The 19937-nt window shown below is 40.7% G+C and overlaps 1 protein-coding gene across 7 annotated transcripts in view; it reads left to right on the top strand.

Moving 5' to 3' along the window:
- LOC311269888 (unconventional myosin-XVIIIa-like) overlaps nucleotides 1-19937 on the top strand; it is a 74655-nt gene that overhangs the window by 29633 nt on the left and 25085 nt on the right. For all 7 annotated transcript variants that reach the window (XM_084374397.1, XM_084374394.1, XM_084374393.1 and 4 more), the window contains 12 exons: nucleotides 615-807; nucleotides 3942-4028; nucleotides 5681-5819; nucleotides 7645-7804; nucleotides 7902-8088; nucleotides 9341-9566; nucleotides 9733-9842; nucleotides 10988-11053; nucleotides 12512-12640; nucleotides 18600-18743; nucleotides 18919-19008; nucleotides 19128-19247. In XM_084374397.1, the coding sequence (XP_084230523.1) occupies nucleotides 615-807; nucleotides 3942-4028; nucleotides 5681-5819; nucleotides 7645-7804; nucleotides 7902-8088; nucleotides 9341-9566; nucleotides 9733-9842; nucleotides 10988-11053; nucleotides 12512-12640; nucleotides 18600-18743; nucleotides 18919-19008; nucleotides 19128-19247 (1651 nt within the window). The remainder of the gene's footprint in view (nucleotides 1-614; nucleotides 808-3941; nucleotides 4029-5680; nucleotides 5820-7644; nucleotides 7805-7901; nucleotides 8089-9340; nucleotides 9567-9732; nucleotides 9843-10987; nucleotides 11054-12511; nucleotides 12641-18599; nucleotides 18744-18918; nucleotides 19009-19127; nucleotides 19248-19937) is intronic.

Raw genomic sequence — 19937 nt, 5'->3', positions numbered from 1 at the left:
TTGTTTTAGTGTCGTTCCCAACCACCACACTACAGAGCAGCTTCTTCCTTCAGGCTGTGAGACTCCGCAATTCATTCTCATCACTCAGCCATACATCTTGTTTAATTTTACGACTAATCAGAGCCAGATAAGTCAGAATTCGACCTGGTGACAGGTATTAAGGAAAACTATAACAATGTTAAAGAAAAAGGCAATCTTCTTGTTGATGGTCCCGTTTGATTATGGAGGTCCTATTGAGGCATCGGTTTTAAATTGAGACTGTTTCATAACCAGTTTTACTTTTAAGATTAAAGTTGAAAACATAAAATGACACTGACAAGTCATTCCGGTCATCGTGTCTTGAGGCAAATAACAAGTCTTTAACCTCCACGTCCAAGTCGAATCTCAAGTCATTTACTTTCTGTCAAATCATCATCAAGTCCAAGTCACAATGTGTCCACGTCTCTGCATTTCAGCCTCTGCGTAGTGAGGGATAAAGTAAGGCATGTGGTGCAGAGCTAAGGTTAAAGCTAGGGGTTATATGCAATGAATTTAATCAATAAAATGCTGCCTCTAGTATCACAGTGCTAACATTTTGTGTGTGTATGTGTGTGTCTTTGCACTGTGTGCTTCAGGGCCTTGAAATCCAGCCAGCATTCCCTGTGCTCTCTGCTCATTGTGGACACACCAGGCTTTCAAAACCCCAGGCTGGCTAAACGCGAGTGCAGCGCAACCTTCGAGGACCTATGCCACAACTACACGCAGGAGCGTCTGCACGGCCTCTTCTATCAGCGGACCTTCGTTCAGGAGCTGGAGAGATACAAAGAGGTGAGGTCACATGAAACGTTGCGCACCGTGCAGTGGTAGGGCCTCATTGTGTCTTCATCCCCCGCTCTCTCTTTGTCTGCCACTCCCTCTCAGATATATCAGCTCCAATCGTGTACGTGTTCACACATCCGATACAATATCCCTTCCACCTGTCACAGGCCGTGACAAGCCAAGTTCACGTGTTAGACCTTCTCATTAGCGATGCCAGTCTTCACCTCTTCTGCAGAGATCAAAGTGAAGTCACTCACAACTGCCTTTGGGAGACACGCCCAGCTGCGCCGCAGTGGTGTTGCTCCCTGATGAGGGAACTATTTTTCTTCTGCCCTCCTTTGATTTCTGTCTAGCAGAGCTGGACCACAACCAGGCACAGTCATCCCAGAGAATGTAAAATGTTTGAAGCTAAATATCAGAGATTACGAACATCAGTATATCCACCCATTACTGCCGTCCCAGCTCTAATCTCAGAAATATCCTTCTTATTCAAAACTCGGCTGATGGCGCACTAAAGTTAAGCACAAATCCTCATCATATTACTTTTAATACTGTGAACAAGGATCCTGGGATTTCCCACCCACATTTCCACCCACATCCCCTGCCTGGGAGAAAGGGAATTGGAGCAAAATGAAGCGTTGCATAAAATCTGTGTAGTGTAATTCTCTCTTGTCAGTGCATCTTGAAAATATAAGGAGCTGTGAAACTGTCATTGAAGAACTGGGTCAAACTCATTTAACAGCTCACCGTATCAACAATGGCAGCGACAGGCAGGTTAAACTGACACAACAGGCATGTGCTTTAGATTTTTTAAATTAAATGCTGTGAGTGCTGTGTGGATGTTTTTTTTTTATAACTGTGTGTGTTTCCTTTGCACAGCAGAGAACAAAAATCATTTAGGCTACTTCACACACACAGTCAACTCGAACACTGGCATCTGTCAAGGCCACACTATTAGCACTGCCAACATTTTCCCACATTTCCAGTGCAGCCTGCACTTTGTCACTGCAAGCTGCTGCATGCCTGTTTTGCTCTGGTGAAGGTAATTTAGTATATTTATTTCCACTTCATCCCAGAAATGCTATTATCTGCAACAGTAATGAAATTTTTAGAGTTTCCATTTACCTATAGGAAAAACAGTCTTTCGTAAAGGCCAAACGTTCTTGTTATTATAATAGATTTGTTGTGGCTTTTAGCTTTCTTACATCTAATACGCCATTATTATTGTTTTCATTTCAGTATCCATAACAGTCTTCCTCACACCGCCGCTACATATACCATGATAAATTGAAATAAACATTTTCGATTACTTTGATGATGATATTATTATCTCCGCCAAGGAGGTAATGTTTCCACCCCAGCCCTTTTCTTGTTTGGTTTGTTGGTTTGTCAGCAGGATTACACAAAAACCGCTGAACACATTTCCATGACACTTGGATGGAGGATGGGTCTCTTAGAATAGACCCCATTAACTTTTAGTGCAGATCTGGATAAAGGGAGGGATCCAGGGATTTCTTTCTCACTTACTATAACATTGCGAGATATAATAAAAATCCAGATCCAGCAGATTTATTCTGTTTTCACAGAGGGTAGTTTTTCAGCTGCAGTACGGTAACAGATAGGGAGTGAAACACTCCAACTACTGCACCTGCATCTGCACCACTAGTTTTTGTTATTAAATCATCTAACAGTTCATTTTTAGGTTTGTTTTTTCTAAAATGTCTCAAAGAACTTATATGTATATACTTATATAATTATGTATATGTATAATTTCCTACAGTCCAAGTTGATGTGTTCACATGTCTTGATTTTTGTTAGGCAAAATATTGATGATATTCATCATCATTATCATATGTCACAAAGATGAAATAAATATTCGGCATTTAATCCGTTTAATCTTCTGTTGATCAGCTAATCCATTAATAGTTACAACTCTGCCTGCGACTCCTTGTTGAGGATTACCAAATTGTGATGCTGACTTTGACAAAGAAAAGAAAATTACTTGACAAATATTTTGTTAATTTTTCAAGAAAAAATGTCAAACATGTAGTATTTACATGTAAGTTATGATAGTAAATGAAGAGTCTTTTTTTTTTCATTGTTGTTTGGACAAAAATAGCCATTTGAAGACATCACTTTGGAATCTTGAAAATGATGTTGATCATTTTTCACAATTTTTGACATTATATAGACAGAAGGATTAATCAGCCCTGTCTCAGGGCTCAAGGATAAGGCTTGTGTGGCACCAGTCAGCAGTGTCCAGTCATGCAGTCTCCACAGTACCTTGGTAATCTGACACTACTGTCTAAAACCATGGATTTTTTAAGGGACATGAACTACAACCAAAACAGGCTTTTGCGGTCAAACTGTGTTTCCATAGATTCCTGGGTTCATGGAAAAGGGACAGTGGACTGAAGATAAGATAAAATAAGATTAGCCTTTTTTGAAAGAAATAAGCACAAAGATTATAAAAAGAAAATACCAAAAACCAAGCAAGCATATAATTTGTCTGTATTAAAGAAGACATATGCTAATTTTCAGGTTCATGATTTTATTTTGGGTTACTACTAGATACATGCTTTAATACTCAAAACACATATCAGTTTTCTCATACTGTCTTAAACGCTCTCTTTTAGCTCCTGTCCCTTTAAGGCCCCTCCTCCCGAATACCCAGTCTGCTCCGATTGGTCAGCTCACACATGCCTGAGCCAATTCAAATGCTGCTAAATCAAATCTAACGCACCAAACTAGCTGCCAGGCATGAATTATGCGATTGTGTGACATGGTGACATACTGACGAGGTGTTTCAGGAGCAGTGTTTTCTGTGGGAGAGAGGAGCTTCTGTTGGGGTGGACTTGCACAAGAACACTGAAGGAAAGGAAACAAATTAAAAAGAATGATTGGCATGTTTATTAAACAATCTGTGTCCATATAAAGATACAAAGCTTAGCATTTTAAACCCTATGTCAATCACTAAATGGTTTGTTAAAGCCTGATTCCAAATATAAATTAAGCAGATTTGTTTGTTCATTTTTGTCCATTCCTCTCCAAAAAACAACAACACTGGACATTTTGTGTTTTTCTTTGATTTAGCATCCTCACAAGTCATAAAAGAGTCTGTCCATCTGTCTGTCTTCCCTCAGGAGAACATAGAGCTCGCTTTAGATGACTCAGAGCCCAGCGCGTCTCTGTCTGTAGCAGTGGTCGACCAAGCCTCCAGCCAAGCCCTGGTAAGTTCGATGTTTTAATGTGCCTGATGTCTTCATTTCTGTCTCAGATGTCTTTGTAGTGTCACGCACAAATCTGGTGTTCGTATCATGACTTGACTTTGAATTCTTCTTAGCAACTTTCATCCATTTTATGATCTAGTCTCACAACAATGAATATCATCTGTTGGCGTGAGAGGATTTCTTTTTTGAATATTGAAAGGTGTTTAGTGGAGGCTGGAGAGAGAGGGTTGCAGCAGGGAAAGAAAGGTTAGAGAATTGACTCCAAGAAAGAAAATCGATGTGTGGCCTTTGCAGCCTGTGAACCGCACCATGGAAACATAAATGGCAGAGTTCAGAGTCATAGATCACTTTGGTATAATTCAAATGTGTTTGGTTTGAGTGCTTTGCTTTCTAAAGGGTCCACGCTCTAATGGGAATGTCATCAGAAGCGGCGAACTGTAGTACATCACACTAAAAACCAAAGGGAAAGAAAACACTGATTCTTCAAAGTCATTTCTAAAGTCAGCTCTGAAGATTTGCTTCATGTTGATCAAAGATGGATGTTTTTTCACTCACGTATTTCTTTTCTCCTGCTGGAGCTCTGATGTCCGCTATCGCAAACAAGCCTTGGTCGCCTTAGTTGTCGTATGTCTCCTCCAAACTGATACTCTGTGTGCATTTGAAGGCAGTGTAGTGTGCACTGCTGATAAGGATGTCTCCAGTGTAACTTCCTGATAGCTTTCGAAAAACAGTTTTTGGTTATGTGCTCCCATGGTGGATTCAGGCATTAGCCATGCTAGCCGAACTGCCTACCTCAGTGTGGAGCTCATTGTCATCCACAAAACAAAAGAGGCTTATTCCAGATGTCTTTCGATAAAAAGTGCATCATTTGAACTCAGGACTCCGGCGGAAGTTTGCGCAATAAACAAACCTTTCATTCTTGAAGTATGTTAAAGTAAATCCCAGGAAAGTCACATGTACCTGTTTGTAATCAGCAAAAACCTTCCCCGTGTACTTATTCCATGTTCACCAATGCTGGAGTGGGTTTTATTTTCTTCTCCATTTTCACACTAATTGTGTTTCTAATTGTATTACTTTTTAATCCCTTATCCCCCGCCACTTTCCGTATTCATGAACTCCTTTTTGTTTCCATTTCGATTAGACGGAAAAGCCTAATTGATGATGCCATTATCGCAGCAACTGCTGGAGGGTGCAAAGACCTAAAATGCTTTTGAAACTTTAATTCCTGATGCCTGTATTACTATCAGGCCTGTCACAACCGGCTCATACTGGGAAAACATATTGTACAGCACACTGTTTAAGGGACTGACTATATGGGCCAGCACTCAGCATTTCAAGGATACTTTTCATAATCTTTTGTAAGTAGCAATATGTTTTTTTTTTTTCCTGTACCCAGGAGGTGGATAAAAAATAAAGACTAAAATATCCTCTGATTCATCAATGTTTTCCCACTAAATAGCTAAAGCCACACGTCCTTGAGGCAAGGTGTCTTGTTACTCATGTATGGGGGACTGTTGGTAAAATGCAATCTTTTCTCAGGCAGATATATTCGGGGGGCAAAAAAAAGGATTGCGCTAATGACCTATGACCTTTCTGCATGTGTGTGTCTGTGTGTGTATGTGTGTGTGTGTGTGTGTGTGTGTGTGTGACAGGTACGGACAGTGCGAACAGATGAGGCGCGAGGCCTGTTGTGGCTGATGGAGGAGGAGGCGCTGCAGCCAGGGGGATCAGAGGAAACCCTGTTGGGACGTCTCTTCAGCTACTATGGACCTGCTGAGGGAGAGAGTAAAGGCAAGGAGAGGACGCGCGCACACACACACACACACACACACACACACACACACACACACACACACACACACACACACACACACACACACACACACACACACACACACACACACACAACACACACACACACACAGACACGTAAACAAAAACTCAGACTTGAAGCTTATAAAAAAAATGACAAGCTTTCTAATTGACCCCACAGTAACATAGCATTTAAAGAAACAGAATGAAAATTCTTGTTTCGAAAGTGTCAGGGGATCTTTTGAAAAACACTAAAAACCCAATATGAATATTAAATACAAATATACTTGACATTACATTAATATTGATGATGTTGCCAAACCAATAAAATGGTGTAAACAGGCATGCTTTTATCTCTGTTGTTGAAATAATCATGACTATTAAATTATTAAATAAAAATGATGCAATTTGTGAGAGCAGAATCATTCTTAACGCTCTCTTTTGCCAATTATCACGATAGGTTCAATTTAAGACATTTCACAATGTATTTTTATCTTCACCAAAGGGGGTTATATTTTTTAGATTACAGACTCCCGTTTTTTGTCATTGTAGACTATGTTGTATCATTGAGAATGAGCTCCTCATATCACTATATCAATTTGTGCACAAAGCACTATCTGACAGATCAACCAGTCACCCTGTGGATGAGTCAAAAAAGCACTTTATGTGTATATTGTTGGCAACCTCGAACACAGTTACTTGCCAAGGTTACTGCTTTTTAAACTTCTTTTAACAGAACTAATAGAAGAAAATAGCAGGCACAGTGTCATTTTAGCCTTTCAAAATAACAGCTCCACAGGTTTGTGCACAACCTGATGACTCATGTTATCCCAGCATGATTTGACTGTGTTCTACAAAGTTTCTTGTAATGTCAGAGAATGCGTTGCTTTTTCAGTCTTTAAAGCAACATTATGTGGACACTAGCACTTTGTGCGATCTTGGCGCCCCCCACAGTTTTTGAGTGCAACACCACTGTGGCAAATACAAATCCCAGGTCTGTAACAATTTGTCAAACGTTATTTAGATGCTAACTACAAACAAAACTCATTACATCATTACAATGTCATGTTATACTTGTATGTTGAAGTAAACACTGTGATCCTACCCCCTCCTACAAAGTGGCTGTGACAGAGACACCATTCACCCTATCACAGACACTGACAACAGTTACAAAATGGTGCTTTATGTGCCCCAGTTAATACTCATTAAGGTTGTGGTCAGAAATTCAAAGATGCAACTTTGCACTCAGGTTGTCGAGCTGATATTATCATTTGTAATAATAAAAAAAAAAATTTCATGAGAAAAAAGTGCATTTTTCTGTTGTTGTTGTTCCATGTTGTTTTTTCTCTATGCTGTCTCCTATTGTGCTGTTTCTTTGCTCTGACCTGTCACTTGACTATTGATGTGAATTAGCTTGAAGCTACAATCTGGTGCAGTGTGTCAAATGGCAGCACTTAAGTTTGAGCTGCACACTGTCCCAATAAAAATAAATTCATGAATAAATGTATGACAGTGCAGTGCGATGGATTTGAACGTTTCACACTAAATCTGCATGGGCAGGCAAACGGAGCCATTAACAACCGGGTTGGGAACAGATTGCCTTTTATTATCACTGTGTCTGTAGTTTAAGTTTATGAAGGTTTGTGACTGTACATAGGAAAAGATGAATCAGCTCGCTCTAAACCCTTCATGCAGCCTGTATAAATATTTCTCTGAACTCCCGAAGGAGACTGCTCATATTTGTCATCAGTCTGCATGTATAATGAGCCAGGGAATCTCACACTGCCTCCTATATTTATACCAGGTCACACTTTCCTCCTGAAGAGTGAAAAGGATAAACATTTCCTGCTGGGCCACAGTCACGGGACTGACTGGGTGGAGTATGATGCCTGCGGATGGCTCAACTACGCCAAGCAGAATCCTGCCTCCATCAATGCTACATACCTCCTGCAGGAATCCCAAAAGTAAGAATCAGACAGGAACAGTCTAGCTGAGGGTGGTTGTCGCATGAAGTATTACTTTTTCACAAAATTTGAGACTGAAGCAGCATGTCTCTCACAGGAAGATCATCAGCTCATTGTTCATGAGCCGACCGGGCGGAACCACTGTTCTGTCCGGTTCCATCGCAGGCCTCGAAGGTGTTTCCCAGCTGTCATTGCGACGGGCCACAAGCATGAGGAAGACTTTCACCACGGGGGTGGCTGCGATCAAGAAGAAGTCATTGTGCATCCAGATAAAGCTTCAAGTGGTGAGAGGAGCTGTCTGCCTGTACTGCCAATCACACTAGAAATCATCCCAGTCTGCACATTTTTCATTCATCGGTTCCTTTTTGGTTTGCCAACAGGTTACTGGGGAACTTGACAGGTTGATGTGACGAGTGTATCAAGGCTCATAGTTCTGAAATTGTAGCGTAGTGTACTTGGGCCCTTGTAGAAGTCCCAAATTGCTTAATGCAGATTTAAGGAAAATGGATGAAATGAAGGCCAGAGATGGATTTGAATATGATATTAGGCCTTGTGTAAATGTGCTGTGAGTACTGGTCTGCAGCTAAGTTGCCTCCAACCCGGCTGCCTGACAACAGCGCTGTTATTGGACTCTGCAAAACCCTGGATAATGTTAACAGCCGATGCTTTTCAAGTCCAATGCCATGCCGTTTTTAAAATTCTCGTCTTCCACAAGTTATGCGCAAGGAATTGTTCTGACGAATCAATTATTGAGATATGGTCAGGGATGTTAACTGTGAGGTGTGGATTTAAAATTCCTAGAAATACAGGGCTGTTTGCTCCCCAAACCTGGTACTTAAAAATTAAAGTAGCAACAGCCAAATAAAACAATGAATTCTCTCTTGCAGCAGAACACAACCTTTGGAAGAGAAGGGATATAACATGAAAACACAAATTGGTAAAAACTGGAAAATCCACATTAAGCTTTTACAGAATATAGTATAAGGAAGCACATACACCAAAACATAGACATAATACTGTTTTATTAACTTCCCCCCAGTGTTGTCATAGAGTTAGTGAGTGACAGCAGCATCATACAGAATTAAGATGGTGTATTTTAGTTCAGATTTCTGTTCTGGACTTTTTAATAGATAAGTCTCGTTTGGATATTAAAACATAAAACTTGTTAACAATTCTCATACCCAGTAATGCTCGCATATGCCAAACTTTTTTTTATTCCTATCTATATTCTGAAGGTTTTTACAGAGGGGTTTGTTCATGCATCATTCATAGCCTGATTTATTTTACATTTAATCCCTTTTGGTCTGTTGACAGTATTTCCTTACAGTATGAGAAAACTGATGTGTTTTTTGAGCACTAAAGCATGTAAATCCATTCTAGTAGTAACCCAGAATAAAATCATGAACCTGAAAATGACCATGAAATGTTTCCTTTAACTAAATAAGTAATGCTACGTATTACATATAGTGAAAGATATTACATTGGGTGCTGGCCTATTCCCTACCAGAGTCCATCAGCATGCTCTGTCTTTTACAGGATGCCCTCCTTGATATGGTGCGGAGGTCCAGGATTCACTTTGTTCACTGCATATTGCCCAAGGCGGACGCCCTCAAGGCTCTGAGTGGATCCCTGTTCAAAGGGGGGGAATGTGAGGTCCAGGGGGAGACTGGAGATTCTGGCTTAATGCAGCTGGATGTAGCCTTGCTCCGTGCTCAGCTGCGTGGCTCCAAGCTGCTTGACGCTCTCCGGATCTACAGGCAAGGTGAGGCAGCTGCTTAAATCAAACTCTGAGGACAGGCGTAGGAACACAGACCTCCTTGTCCAAAAAAAAATCTCACCAAAATCTATTTTTCTCTTCCCAAAATATCTATTACACTCTTGGAACATTCCCAGAACATAATGCTTTTATCCAACACTGACCTTCACAGGTTACCCCGATCACATGGTGTTCTCCGAGTTCCGACGACGCTTTGATGTGCTGGCACCGCACCTCACCAAGAAGCACGGGAGGAATTACATTGTGAAGGACGAGAAGAGAGTAAGTCAATCAGCGAGAGAGGAATGTGGAAGTGCAGCTCCGCCTGTGCCCGAGCACGGCCAAGATTAATGTTGTGAGGAGGCAGCTTCATTACATCTGCCCCTGATTTGTCAGCAGCCAACTGACGGAGAAATAAACCCTCATTCATCAGAGCCATTGTAATGATCTAATCAACTTAACCTTATCAGTATCACGCCTGGTAAAGAGGCAGAGCGGTAACGTGGCTGAGGATGTTTTTACTGCATACAAAGCTACAAATAACCATCCAAGTGGATGTGTTTATCATCTTTTGTGATGTTAAAATAGCAGACTAGCTGCCAAGGTTTTTTCCCTGTTGCTTCGACGGTACGGGTGCTTTACCTCTTTAGAGCTTTGTTTTAAATTTATGAACAATGATCGTAGAAAAAAAAAGTTTTATTCTTAAAAAGTTGACTATCAGTGAGGACGTGCTGTGCATTAGTGCATTGGTCCTCTGTGAAGAGGAACTGGTTGAAGTGTAGTGGAGAGAAAAATAAGACAAAAGTTTGTTTCTGGGGAGAAATGAGGGAGAGAGAGAGAGTGAAAGAATGGGGTTAAGGAAGAGAAAAGCTCTTTTCCCCTGTGTCTGTGTGCTGGGGCTGAGTTTCTGTGGAAACACTGGCAAACAAAAGCCCCTCAGTGCTCGCGGCAAACCTCTCCTGGTGTAATCTAGATGTGGTCTTTCAGGCTGGAGGCTCAAGTAGAGAGAAGAGGCCAAGGCAACAATACACCTACAGTACGCATAGGCTGGTAGATGTGCAGGGAGAGGCTCCAGGCAGGCTAATGGTGCACCTCTGCATAGGCTTTATGTGTTCAGGGCCGAGACCACCAGGGGGGGTCACGAGGAATAAGCCAGGAGCAGGTGGATTCTTGGGGACAAGTTTGTAATTGGTTCAGAGGAGCCAAACTTTCTCCCATGCTCAGCGACTTACTTTTGAAAACAAAATTCAGCCGGGAATGGATGTGATAGAAGAGAGGGAACTGCACTGTACCATTAGTTCAGCATGGCAACTTAGGGGAGCTGTGGACTACTGAAGTGTTGCGGTGTCAGTAGAAGTTCCCACTGGATCCAGCAGTTGAAAGACTTAAGTGTGTGTGTGTTTGTGTACATGTGTGCCTTTACGCAGGCTGTGGAGGAGCTCCTGGAGTCCTTGGATTTGGAGAAGAGCAGCTACCACATGGGTCTGAGTAGGGTGAGTAATACCACAACATCTCTAAGAAATTAACAGCTTTAAAATGACTGAATAAACCTTCGCTGTGATTCGCTGCCAGTTTCCCTCCCCTTGAAGCTCAGTACACGGCTCGTTTTATCCCTTTTTTTTTTTGCAGTCTGGGGGAGTGTGTGTCTCATTACACCTGTCCCTCTTTGAGGTTTGTTTTTGCCATCCTTTTTTGGACACTTGCCAAGCCTTACCCCGTCTCCCACTCTTTTAGCCAGCGGCTACCCGAGAGGCATGTCTCTACCCTGCCCGAGTGTGTGACCGCGACTCCCTCTTTTCTTTTCAGGTCATTGGAGCAAATTCTCGCAACTGATGGCCCTCTTTGTTTTTCAGCGAGACCGTTGTAAAGTAATCACAGTAAACACTGCCTGGCACACGGAGGTCTAATCCTATCAGCCGGAAAAGTGGCCATCAGCCAAAAGGAAATCAAAGGAGACAATAATGTACAAAACAGTGCAACTTATGCTCCCAGATATGTGCGCCACCGTTCAGGGCCGCTTTTAAAACACACGACACAAGAATGGGTTCGGAGGCAGTTTAGCATGGTGCCACACTTTGGAGTGTGAAATGGGCTCAGAAGTAGACAAGCACAGTTGGCCATTCACAAAGCATTCCAGCGGCTTCCTAGCAACCTGCCTCACTTGCATGCCAATTACACCAGCCCCAAATAACCCTATAGCGGTGGAAGTGATACAGCTCTCGACAGGACAAAATCTGCCATTAGTCAGCAACGTTTTTTTTTACAAAGCGGCACCGCTATGTACATTTTGGAAAGTGCTACATGCATCTGATCATGATGAAAGACAAACAGCGTCTGCTCAAGCCAGATGAAGCGATTTAGAAAAGAAATACTCCCTCATCTCAGTGAATGCATCACACCGCCCGACTGCTTTGCAGATTCCTCGTGCTGAAGCCGCTCGATCACATATGGATCTGGTAATTTATAAATCACTGGGACTTGTCGAGAGAGACCTTGGGTGGAGACACTTCATCATCCATCCATTTTAATAGCTTGCTGCCATCATATCTGGCATGCATTCACAGCCCCTAATCCCTCTGAAGTACAGAGAGGCTGTGACGTGATCTGCTTCTCTGCTGGCTGTTTACCTGTGTTTTACCTTTGGCCCAGATTAGATACAGACAAGGCTGATTGTCCGGAGATAATAACTTAATCACAGCTTCCCTCACTTAGATAAGACTCACTTGTCCGTGGATTACACCGCTTCTTATTGATTTGCTGCTCCGGTGCATTTTTTACTTTTTAACTCAGCCCTGTTTTTTGTATTTTAGTTCTCGCGCTTCACACTAAAGCGCTGCCTCTAAATCTAATCGGCTAAAATAAGCATTACATGATCTCTCAATAATTGTATCCTTTGCTAATAAGCTAATTTGCTGCTCTGTGTGTGTTTGTGTTTTTTTGCCTTGCTCCAGTTGTTTTTCAGAGCTGGCACCTTGGCTAAGCTGGAGGAACAGAGGGATGAGCAGACGAAGCGGAACCTGACCCTGTTCCAAGCCGCCTGCAGAGGCTACCTGGCACGACAAGCCTTCAAGAAGAGAAAGGTGGGAGAGATGTCACATCGAGAGGGGCGGCTTTGTCTCAAAGGGACAGTTAACCCCTCAAAATCCAGAATGCTTCAATTTTTCTAAAAAACCATCATCATTCAACTTTTTGAACATGTAAACAATAAAACAGTTACATGTAGATGTGTTGTAATAAGAAATCAAATGAGATTTAGATTTTCAGAAGAGAGGAAGATTGTAGCTACTGCGCTTTGCCTTACTACCTATATATCTTTGTCAGATTATACAAAGATAGAGTGCAGTGTCTGTGTTATTAGGGTAATCTGTCAAATAATTGGTTGTGACAACATAACCAATGTTCTTATAATGCTTTTGGCTGGACAGTCAAAAAACATTTAAGCCATTTTTTTCAATCTAAATTATGAACATTTGACATTAACTGATACATTAAACCAAATACCTTGTCTACTGTCAGTTAAATGTATTAATAATTGCTTGCTTCCTTCTTGACGGTGATATGGAAAAGAATAGAGAGAGAGAGAAAAGCTCTTATGTGACAGTGCTCACAACAAGGTCTGTGGATAATCTTGGGTTATGATTTCTGGCTTTTGAGTTTTTTTCAAATGCATTTTTTGGCGTTTTGAGCACCGCAAGCTAAGCGCCATCCAGCTCCATTACTTCATATAGAAGGCAGACATCTCTGCGGCCGATATCTCCAAATCTTTACAACTCCAACTATGTTGTTTTGATTTCGGTGCGAGCTGTCCCTGTAAGAAACACTTAGTCCAAACCCTAAAACACAAAGGGTATGTTCATCTCTGTTCAAAAAGGTAATATGATATTTATTTATTACACATTTCATGCAAATCAAGTAAATGTGATACTTGCGAAAGCGAACAAAGCAGGTTTCAAGGTCCATTTGGCTGCTTGGCTGTTTTTCGAACAAAGCAGGTGAGGAATGTGATTTCCAGAGGCCTCGTTGCCTTGGAGTCCACCAGGAGCGGAGAGTTCCTTTTGCAGAGCTAATTTTATTGCGTGTTTGCTCTGCTCTTGGGGTAGATCTAACCAGCTCTGCTGTAAATCTTCAACTAATTATAAATGTGTTCTCTAAATCTATCGCCCCTCACCTCTCCCTCCCTCCTTGACTGTAATCCATCCAATCGGCTCCCCTGAGGGGGATGTTTGATAGTGACACGTCCATTTACGTTGCGTTTCATCAAACTGTTCCCCTTAAATGCAGCCTCATCAAACGTGCTGCTGACTCACACTCCCGTCTCCTCCACCCATCTTCCATTTTTCTCCCGGCATGTGATGGGTCCATCTCTCTGGACCTCATACATGTCCTCTTGTGATGTATGGAGCCCTGCAGTCCCTCTCCAGCTCTGTGATTACTATTTAAGTGAATGTGCCGCTTCAGCTGGCCAGTGATGAACCAGCAGAAACAGAATCAACATCACTGCTGCACAGCAGCATGACATGTAGTTAGTGAGTAAATATCTTGTTCACTTGTGTTTGATTCCACTGAAACAATTAAATCTTTGCAATAAGGTTAATCAATACGACCCTTTGTGTTACTGCCACTCCTCTTCTGTTATTAATGTTTATGACATAAGACCATATTGACCGTTTGAGTAATGGATGCTGGTTGAAAATGAGGAACCGATAGAGGCCAGTTTATTTTCATTACCGAGTTCAAAGGTTTTTACACAGTGATTCAGGCTAAGAGCTTGGTGTTTCATAATCCGCTTGAGCTTGAAGAAAATCAACAGCGAGAAAACTATTCAAAATTGCCTGATAGCCATGCAATTACAAAATCCATTAGCAAAGAGGCCCCTTTCTCCCTCTGCCCCCACATATCACCCATCTCCTGCAAATGTATCTGTAATAGAAAGATAAGACTTATATTTATTTTATCTAGTAATTTTATTGCACTTAAAGTCAGTTTCGGTTGCTAAGGTAAGATGTAACATGTAATTATGACAGTGATGAGAGCTAAAGCTTCTAACAGATTATATCAGCTCAGGGCCACAGGAGGCTGAGAGGGTTATTTGAACATGATTGGGCACATTACTTGCGTTGTCGTACAAAGTTTATCCCAAAAAATCAATAAGTTCTATTAAAAAAGAAAAACTGTTCATCCCCAGCATGGCAATTAACTAAATTAAGTTTATACAGCAGAGCACACAAAAACACATTTTTCAATAAAACACAATAGCCTTTAAAAAACGGAGAGACACATTTCAAGGACTGGTTGTTTGTTCTTTAAATGAATAGTTCAACTTTTTTTAAATATACTATATGAAGCTACAACCAGCCGCCTAGCTGTTTCCCCCTGTTTGCGGTCAATGAGCTGAGCTAAGCTAATCTAAACTGTGGTCTAAATCTTCTCTTAAACTTGGTTTAAGCGTTTTATCCCCAAATTATTATTATATACCATGTTCACACGGCAGCCATGTTTTTATTTCTGAAATATCAACGCATATCTTGGACACATTTATATAAATCTGGACATGAAACTAGTAATGTTAGCTAGGAAGCGGTTGAATGCTAATGTTGCTAACAGTTGCGAATCAGTTGAGAAGCGGTGAAATGATTAGGAATTGTTCAGAATCTCTGTGTTTATACGACTTGCAACCTGGAAGACAGAAGTGCGTCATTTTCCTTTAAATATCAGCATCTAAGCTTTCCACCCTGAGCTTGATGTCATAGGAAAATGGCCAGCATGTGTATATGGTCTATCATTCTCAAAAATAGTGGTGACTAATTGAAGTGATTCTGTCTGAGCAACAATTTCCCCTCATTAATTAATTCCCAGGCCTTTTTTTTTCATTACCACGGTGTAATTAAAGTAACTTGTGATAATATCAGAGGGTGACAGACCACTGATAAGATAATTGGATTAAAAAAGCCATTCAGGCTGAGCTATGTCTAAACATACAGTACACGGCGCAGTGTCAGCATCTTGAAAACCTCATTGCCTGTGAGGTGGTAAAACTTTTTTGAATTGAAACATTTTTTTATATATATATATTTTTTTTTTATTGAGGCAGAAGGAGTACACGCAATATTAAGGAAACAAACAAGACTATAGAACTTTTTTGCGGACAAATCTTAACACATTTAGTCAAAGTACTGTGCTTTATGTAAATCTTAAAACATGTCTGAAGGGCGATCTTTAAGATTGTAAAAATGTAAACCTGAGTTTTTCTCATTATTAGGTCAGTATCTGCAGCGTCATGTCGAGATGTGGAAATGTGTAGTGCCACGTCTGATTTGCTTCCCCTCTGCTTTCCACCTTTTTTTTCTTCTCTTAACTGTCCAAACAGCTACAGCATGCTGGACTCGTGCTTCACAACTGCTTACCTGAGGGGCATTTATTCCAGCCGAATCTCATTCTTTTTTGTGTTATTCCTGATTCAATTAGTTGACACCAGAGTAATGGAACAGAAGCAGGGCCGTGGTGAGTGATTTCCATCTCCCCATCTCTCCGTGCAGAAGATTTACAGAGTGTGTTGCTGTTCAATCTTAGAATAATCAGCGTATAATAACATCCAATTGCGCCCTTGCTGTTTCCCTGTTATCCCTTCGCGAAAATTGATTGGGCTCCATTGCCTTCCACATTATTTGAAGTATCCAGCCTTAGCAGCTACAGTAGATGATAATTTGCCTCTGGAACGGTGCGGATGAGTTCTGGTGAAGCCTCTCAGACTCTTGCTGGTTGATGTATACAGATGTGACAGAAAGTCACAAGTTCCCTAGATTGATATTCCCTGGCATGTTACCCTTGTGAAGCTGTGCCAAGCCCATGTGACATTAAATGACAAAGCCACAATTTCTCTTGTTTTTCCCCCCCTCTTTCAACTGTCTGCTCAAGGGGACAACCTGACATTTTAAAAGTCTGTTATTTTGCCTCAGCGGGCACTTAACGCTTTGGGAGTTTTGTCCTTCAGGTACCCTACGTATGTTTCTTTTTCAGTTATATGCATTAGATCAATGTTAAGCAGGATGCATAAAGCTAGCTTCAACCTGGTTATACTATACCTATTCATATGAACCTTTTCCCTTCATTGCAACAGTGCTCACTGAATGTTAACACACTTTTATCAGACAGGGGATTTTCATTCATTTGGAACATGCAATCCCATCGTTCCATATCGTATAAACATGAATACCTCCGCTGTAAAGGCATGGATGTGCTCTGCATTGGTATGAGATACATTTCTTTGTATAGTGTGAACCCTTTTCAATTTAAAGGCAGTTTGATAGTATCACAATATTAGCAGGCAGTACTTAACAAGCAACCTAACATATTTGCAATTTCTTTGAAATTACCTCCAAATTTATTGAAAATTAGCCAAATATTAATTACTAATAGTATTGTGTTATTTTTCAACAAGCAGTTCATTAATAGCTGACTTCAGCTTCACTTCTGCAACATTCTCACCAATTTAGCAATCAACTACTATCAAATAAGTCACTTGATTCCAGATTATGAAGTTGTATTTGTAAGTAATGAGCAATTTATCGAGGCTAACTTAAAGATGATATTCAGGAAACATTTTCCTAAGTTGGACTTACCTGCTGAAATGATAAAAAATTGCTGAAAATGTAAATGGTTAAAAAATTTACTTGAATTTACTGAGCTAGTTTCTTGACCTGCTGAGGGGAAGTTGGACAGAAACTGCTTGGAAGTTTCCTGGATATGTATTAAAGAAATTTCCAGTTATTTAGTAACTGCTTTTACAAAAATATCTTACTATTATAAGTAAATTACATCGGGGTTATTCAAATTTGTAGGTAATTATTGTTTTAACTTAGGGGTAATATCAAACACATTTCAATTATGTAACTCGGTAATTACCACGACTTACAATGAAACTGTAAAATTAAGTGTTACCATATTTTTAATGAAAAAGAAATCATGAGGCAGGAAAGAGATTAATTCCCACAAATCCTGAATTATAATCCAATCGCAATATCTGTCCAAAGTATTGCAACATGATTTGTTTTTAACATATGGAGCCCACCATAGGTATCTTAGATGTAAGCAGACATGCCTGAATGCATATACGTGCACACACACTAAAAACTCATTCCACATATACTTAGTATGTGAAATTATGAGGAAAAGAATAGGAAAACATGTTTCAGTCTAAATCTTGGCACGCAATCCTAATTCACATCCCACAGTTTTCCAGTTGTCACATTCTCGTAATGTGATATGAATACCTAAATGTTCATCCACGGTCCTCATGTTGTCTAATCTTTTGTTCGTTTTCTATTCATTTTCGACTAAATATGACAAGTGAGACCTGTTTAAATCTTCTGTCAGAGATTTGCTGCATTTTGCTCCATGTTAAGGCTTTCACTGTGTGACAAATCCTAATTGGTCATAGAGCGTACCTTCAGGGCGAAATGTACCTGATGCTGAGAATTGTGTTGCTCTAATTGGGTTTGCCTGTAATCTGCTGCTGCTAGAGAGCCTCATGCATAAGCAGCATGGAAAATGTGTAATACTTGGAATTAGCTGCCAACATGTTTGATTTAATTAATCAAAAATTAGCTTCCAGCCTTGGAACGCAGTCTGCAGAAGCTCTCCAGAGGAGGCTGGCAAGTCCTGGGATAGCTGCTAGCCCATACACAGGCAATAAAACATGAGAATGAGGAGTGAAATGTTTTTCAAATATTGTTTAGCGGTGCTGGGGATGATATAGTAACAGTAGATGAGCTCTGTAAAGCATTTACTCCAGCGAGTAATTAAAATGTTTCTAATTTTCTGGCTTTGCTTATGGACCTCTGGACATTGCCTTCGTATGATGAAGTATCTGTGTTGCATTCAAACCATCTGTTGGGTTATATTAAATTTAACACCATGGACATGAAGCTACAATAAATATATTATTATCTCTGCTTTTCAGCTCAAGATTCAGTCTGTGTGTCTCTCTGCATTCTTGTACGTGTTTCTCTTTAGTGACAATTTCTCCGTATGTGTGTTAAGATTCAGGATCTAGCGATCCGCTGCATCCAGAAAAACATCAACAAGAACCGCGGCGTGAAGGACTGGCCATGGTGGAAGCTCTTCACCACAGTCCAGCCCCTCATTAGGGTCCAGCTCACAGAGGATCAGATGCGAAGCAAAGACGTGAGCAGACCTTTCAGTGTGGTGCACCCAGCATTATTATAGATTCCTCTCAGCCTGCCACTGCAGAGGGGAACTTTGTGTTATTCATTTTTAATATTTCTTGTAATACTTAATATATCACAGTTTGTACCTGTAATATTACACATGACCTATATTGCTACACTCTGTGCTCCAGGAGGAGATCCAGCAGCAGAAATCGAAGCTGGAGAGGGTGGAGAAGGAGCGAAATGAGCTGAGACTGAACACTGATCGATTGGAGAGCAGGGTGGGTCCCTCGCATGCTGGGAGGACGGCGTTTCGAAATTGGTGGTGGAGTGGCACTCTTTCACTTCAGTTAAAGATTTGACTCTAGTTTTGCATTACACCTTGTGCGTTTGTGTCCAGATCGCAGACTTGTTGGCAGAACTGACTGATGAGAGAAGCACCAGTGAGTCAGCGTCCCAGCTGCTGGAGGCTGAGACTTCGGAGAGACTCCGCCTGGAGAAGGACCTGAAGGATATACAGGCACATATACACACTGAAAACAACTGACACACCCACTATAACAACACAATATTTGAAAAGATCCAGATTTTAATGTGATTGACAAGCAGTGTTGGAAGAAGTACCCAAAAATCATACATGAGTAAAAATAAAGATATTGTGCTAAAATATTTAGCACTTGAGCAGAAGCACATTGTTCTATACAAATAAAGTTTATATCATATATGAAATATTACTTTGGTAAAAGTGAAAGTCACCCATACCAATAGTACTTGAGTAAAAGTGTTAAAGTATCTGATATTACTTATCTGATTAACTCAATAACTTAAGTTTCACAGGTAATATTCTGGCAATAAAGGTAGGCCTATTTTAGTATTTAAGGTTGCAGTAAAAATGCAGTAAATTATACATATATTTTCATGTATATATACACTATATACCATGGGTGGACCAATTAAGGGTTTCAGTATTCCCTTTTTCTGATGGACCCCCTCAACGGCCATAGGTTTAATTATTTTTTTTAATGCCGCTATCTCGAGATCACAAGTTAATTATTACGTTATCTTGAGATAACAGAGATTGTTTTCTAGTGATAGCTGATTAATTTATCTCGTTATCTCGAGTGCTATGCAAGCATGTGTGCATGGCGTGGTGACATGTGTAGCAACCGATTTAAGCTGAAAATGTCAGATCAAGGATGGATGTCAGTGA

This window comes from Pagrus pagrus (genome assembly GCF_965226575.1).
Source record: "Pagrus pagrus genome assembly, chromosome: 14".
Classification (NCBI taxonomy): Eukaryota; Metazoa; Chordata; class Actinopteri; order Spariformes; family Sparidae; genus Pagrus; species Pagrus pagrus.
This window is presented reverse-complemented; position numbering and strand designations above follow the sequence as displayed.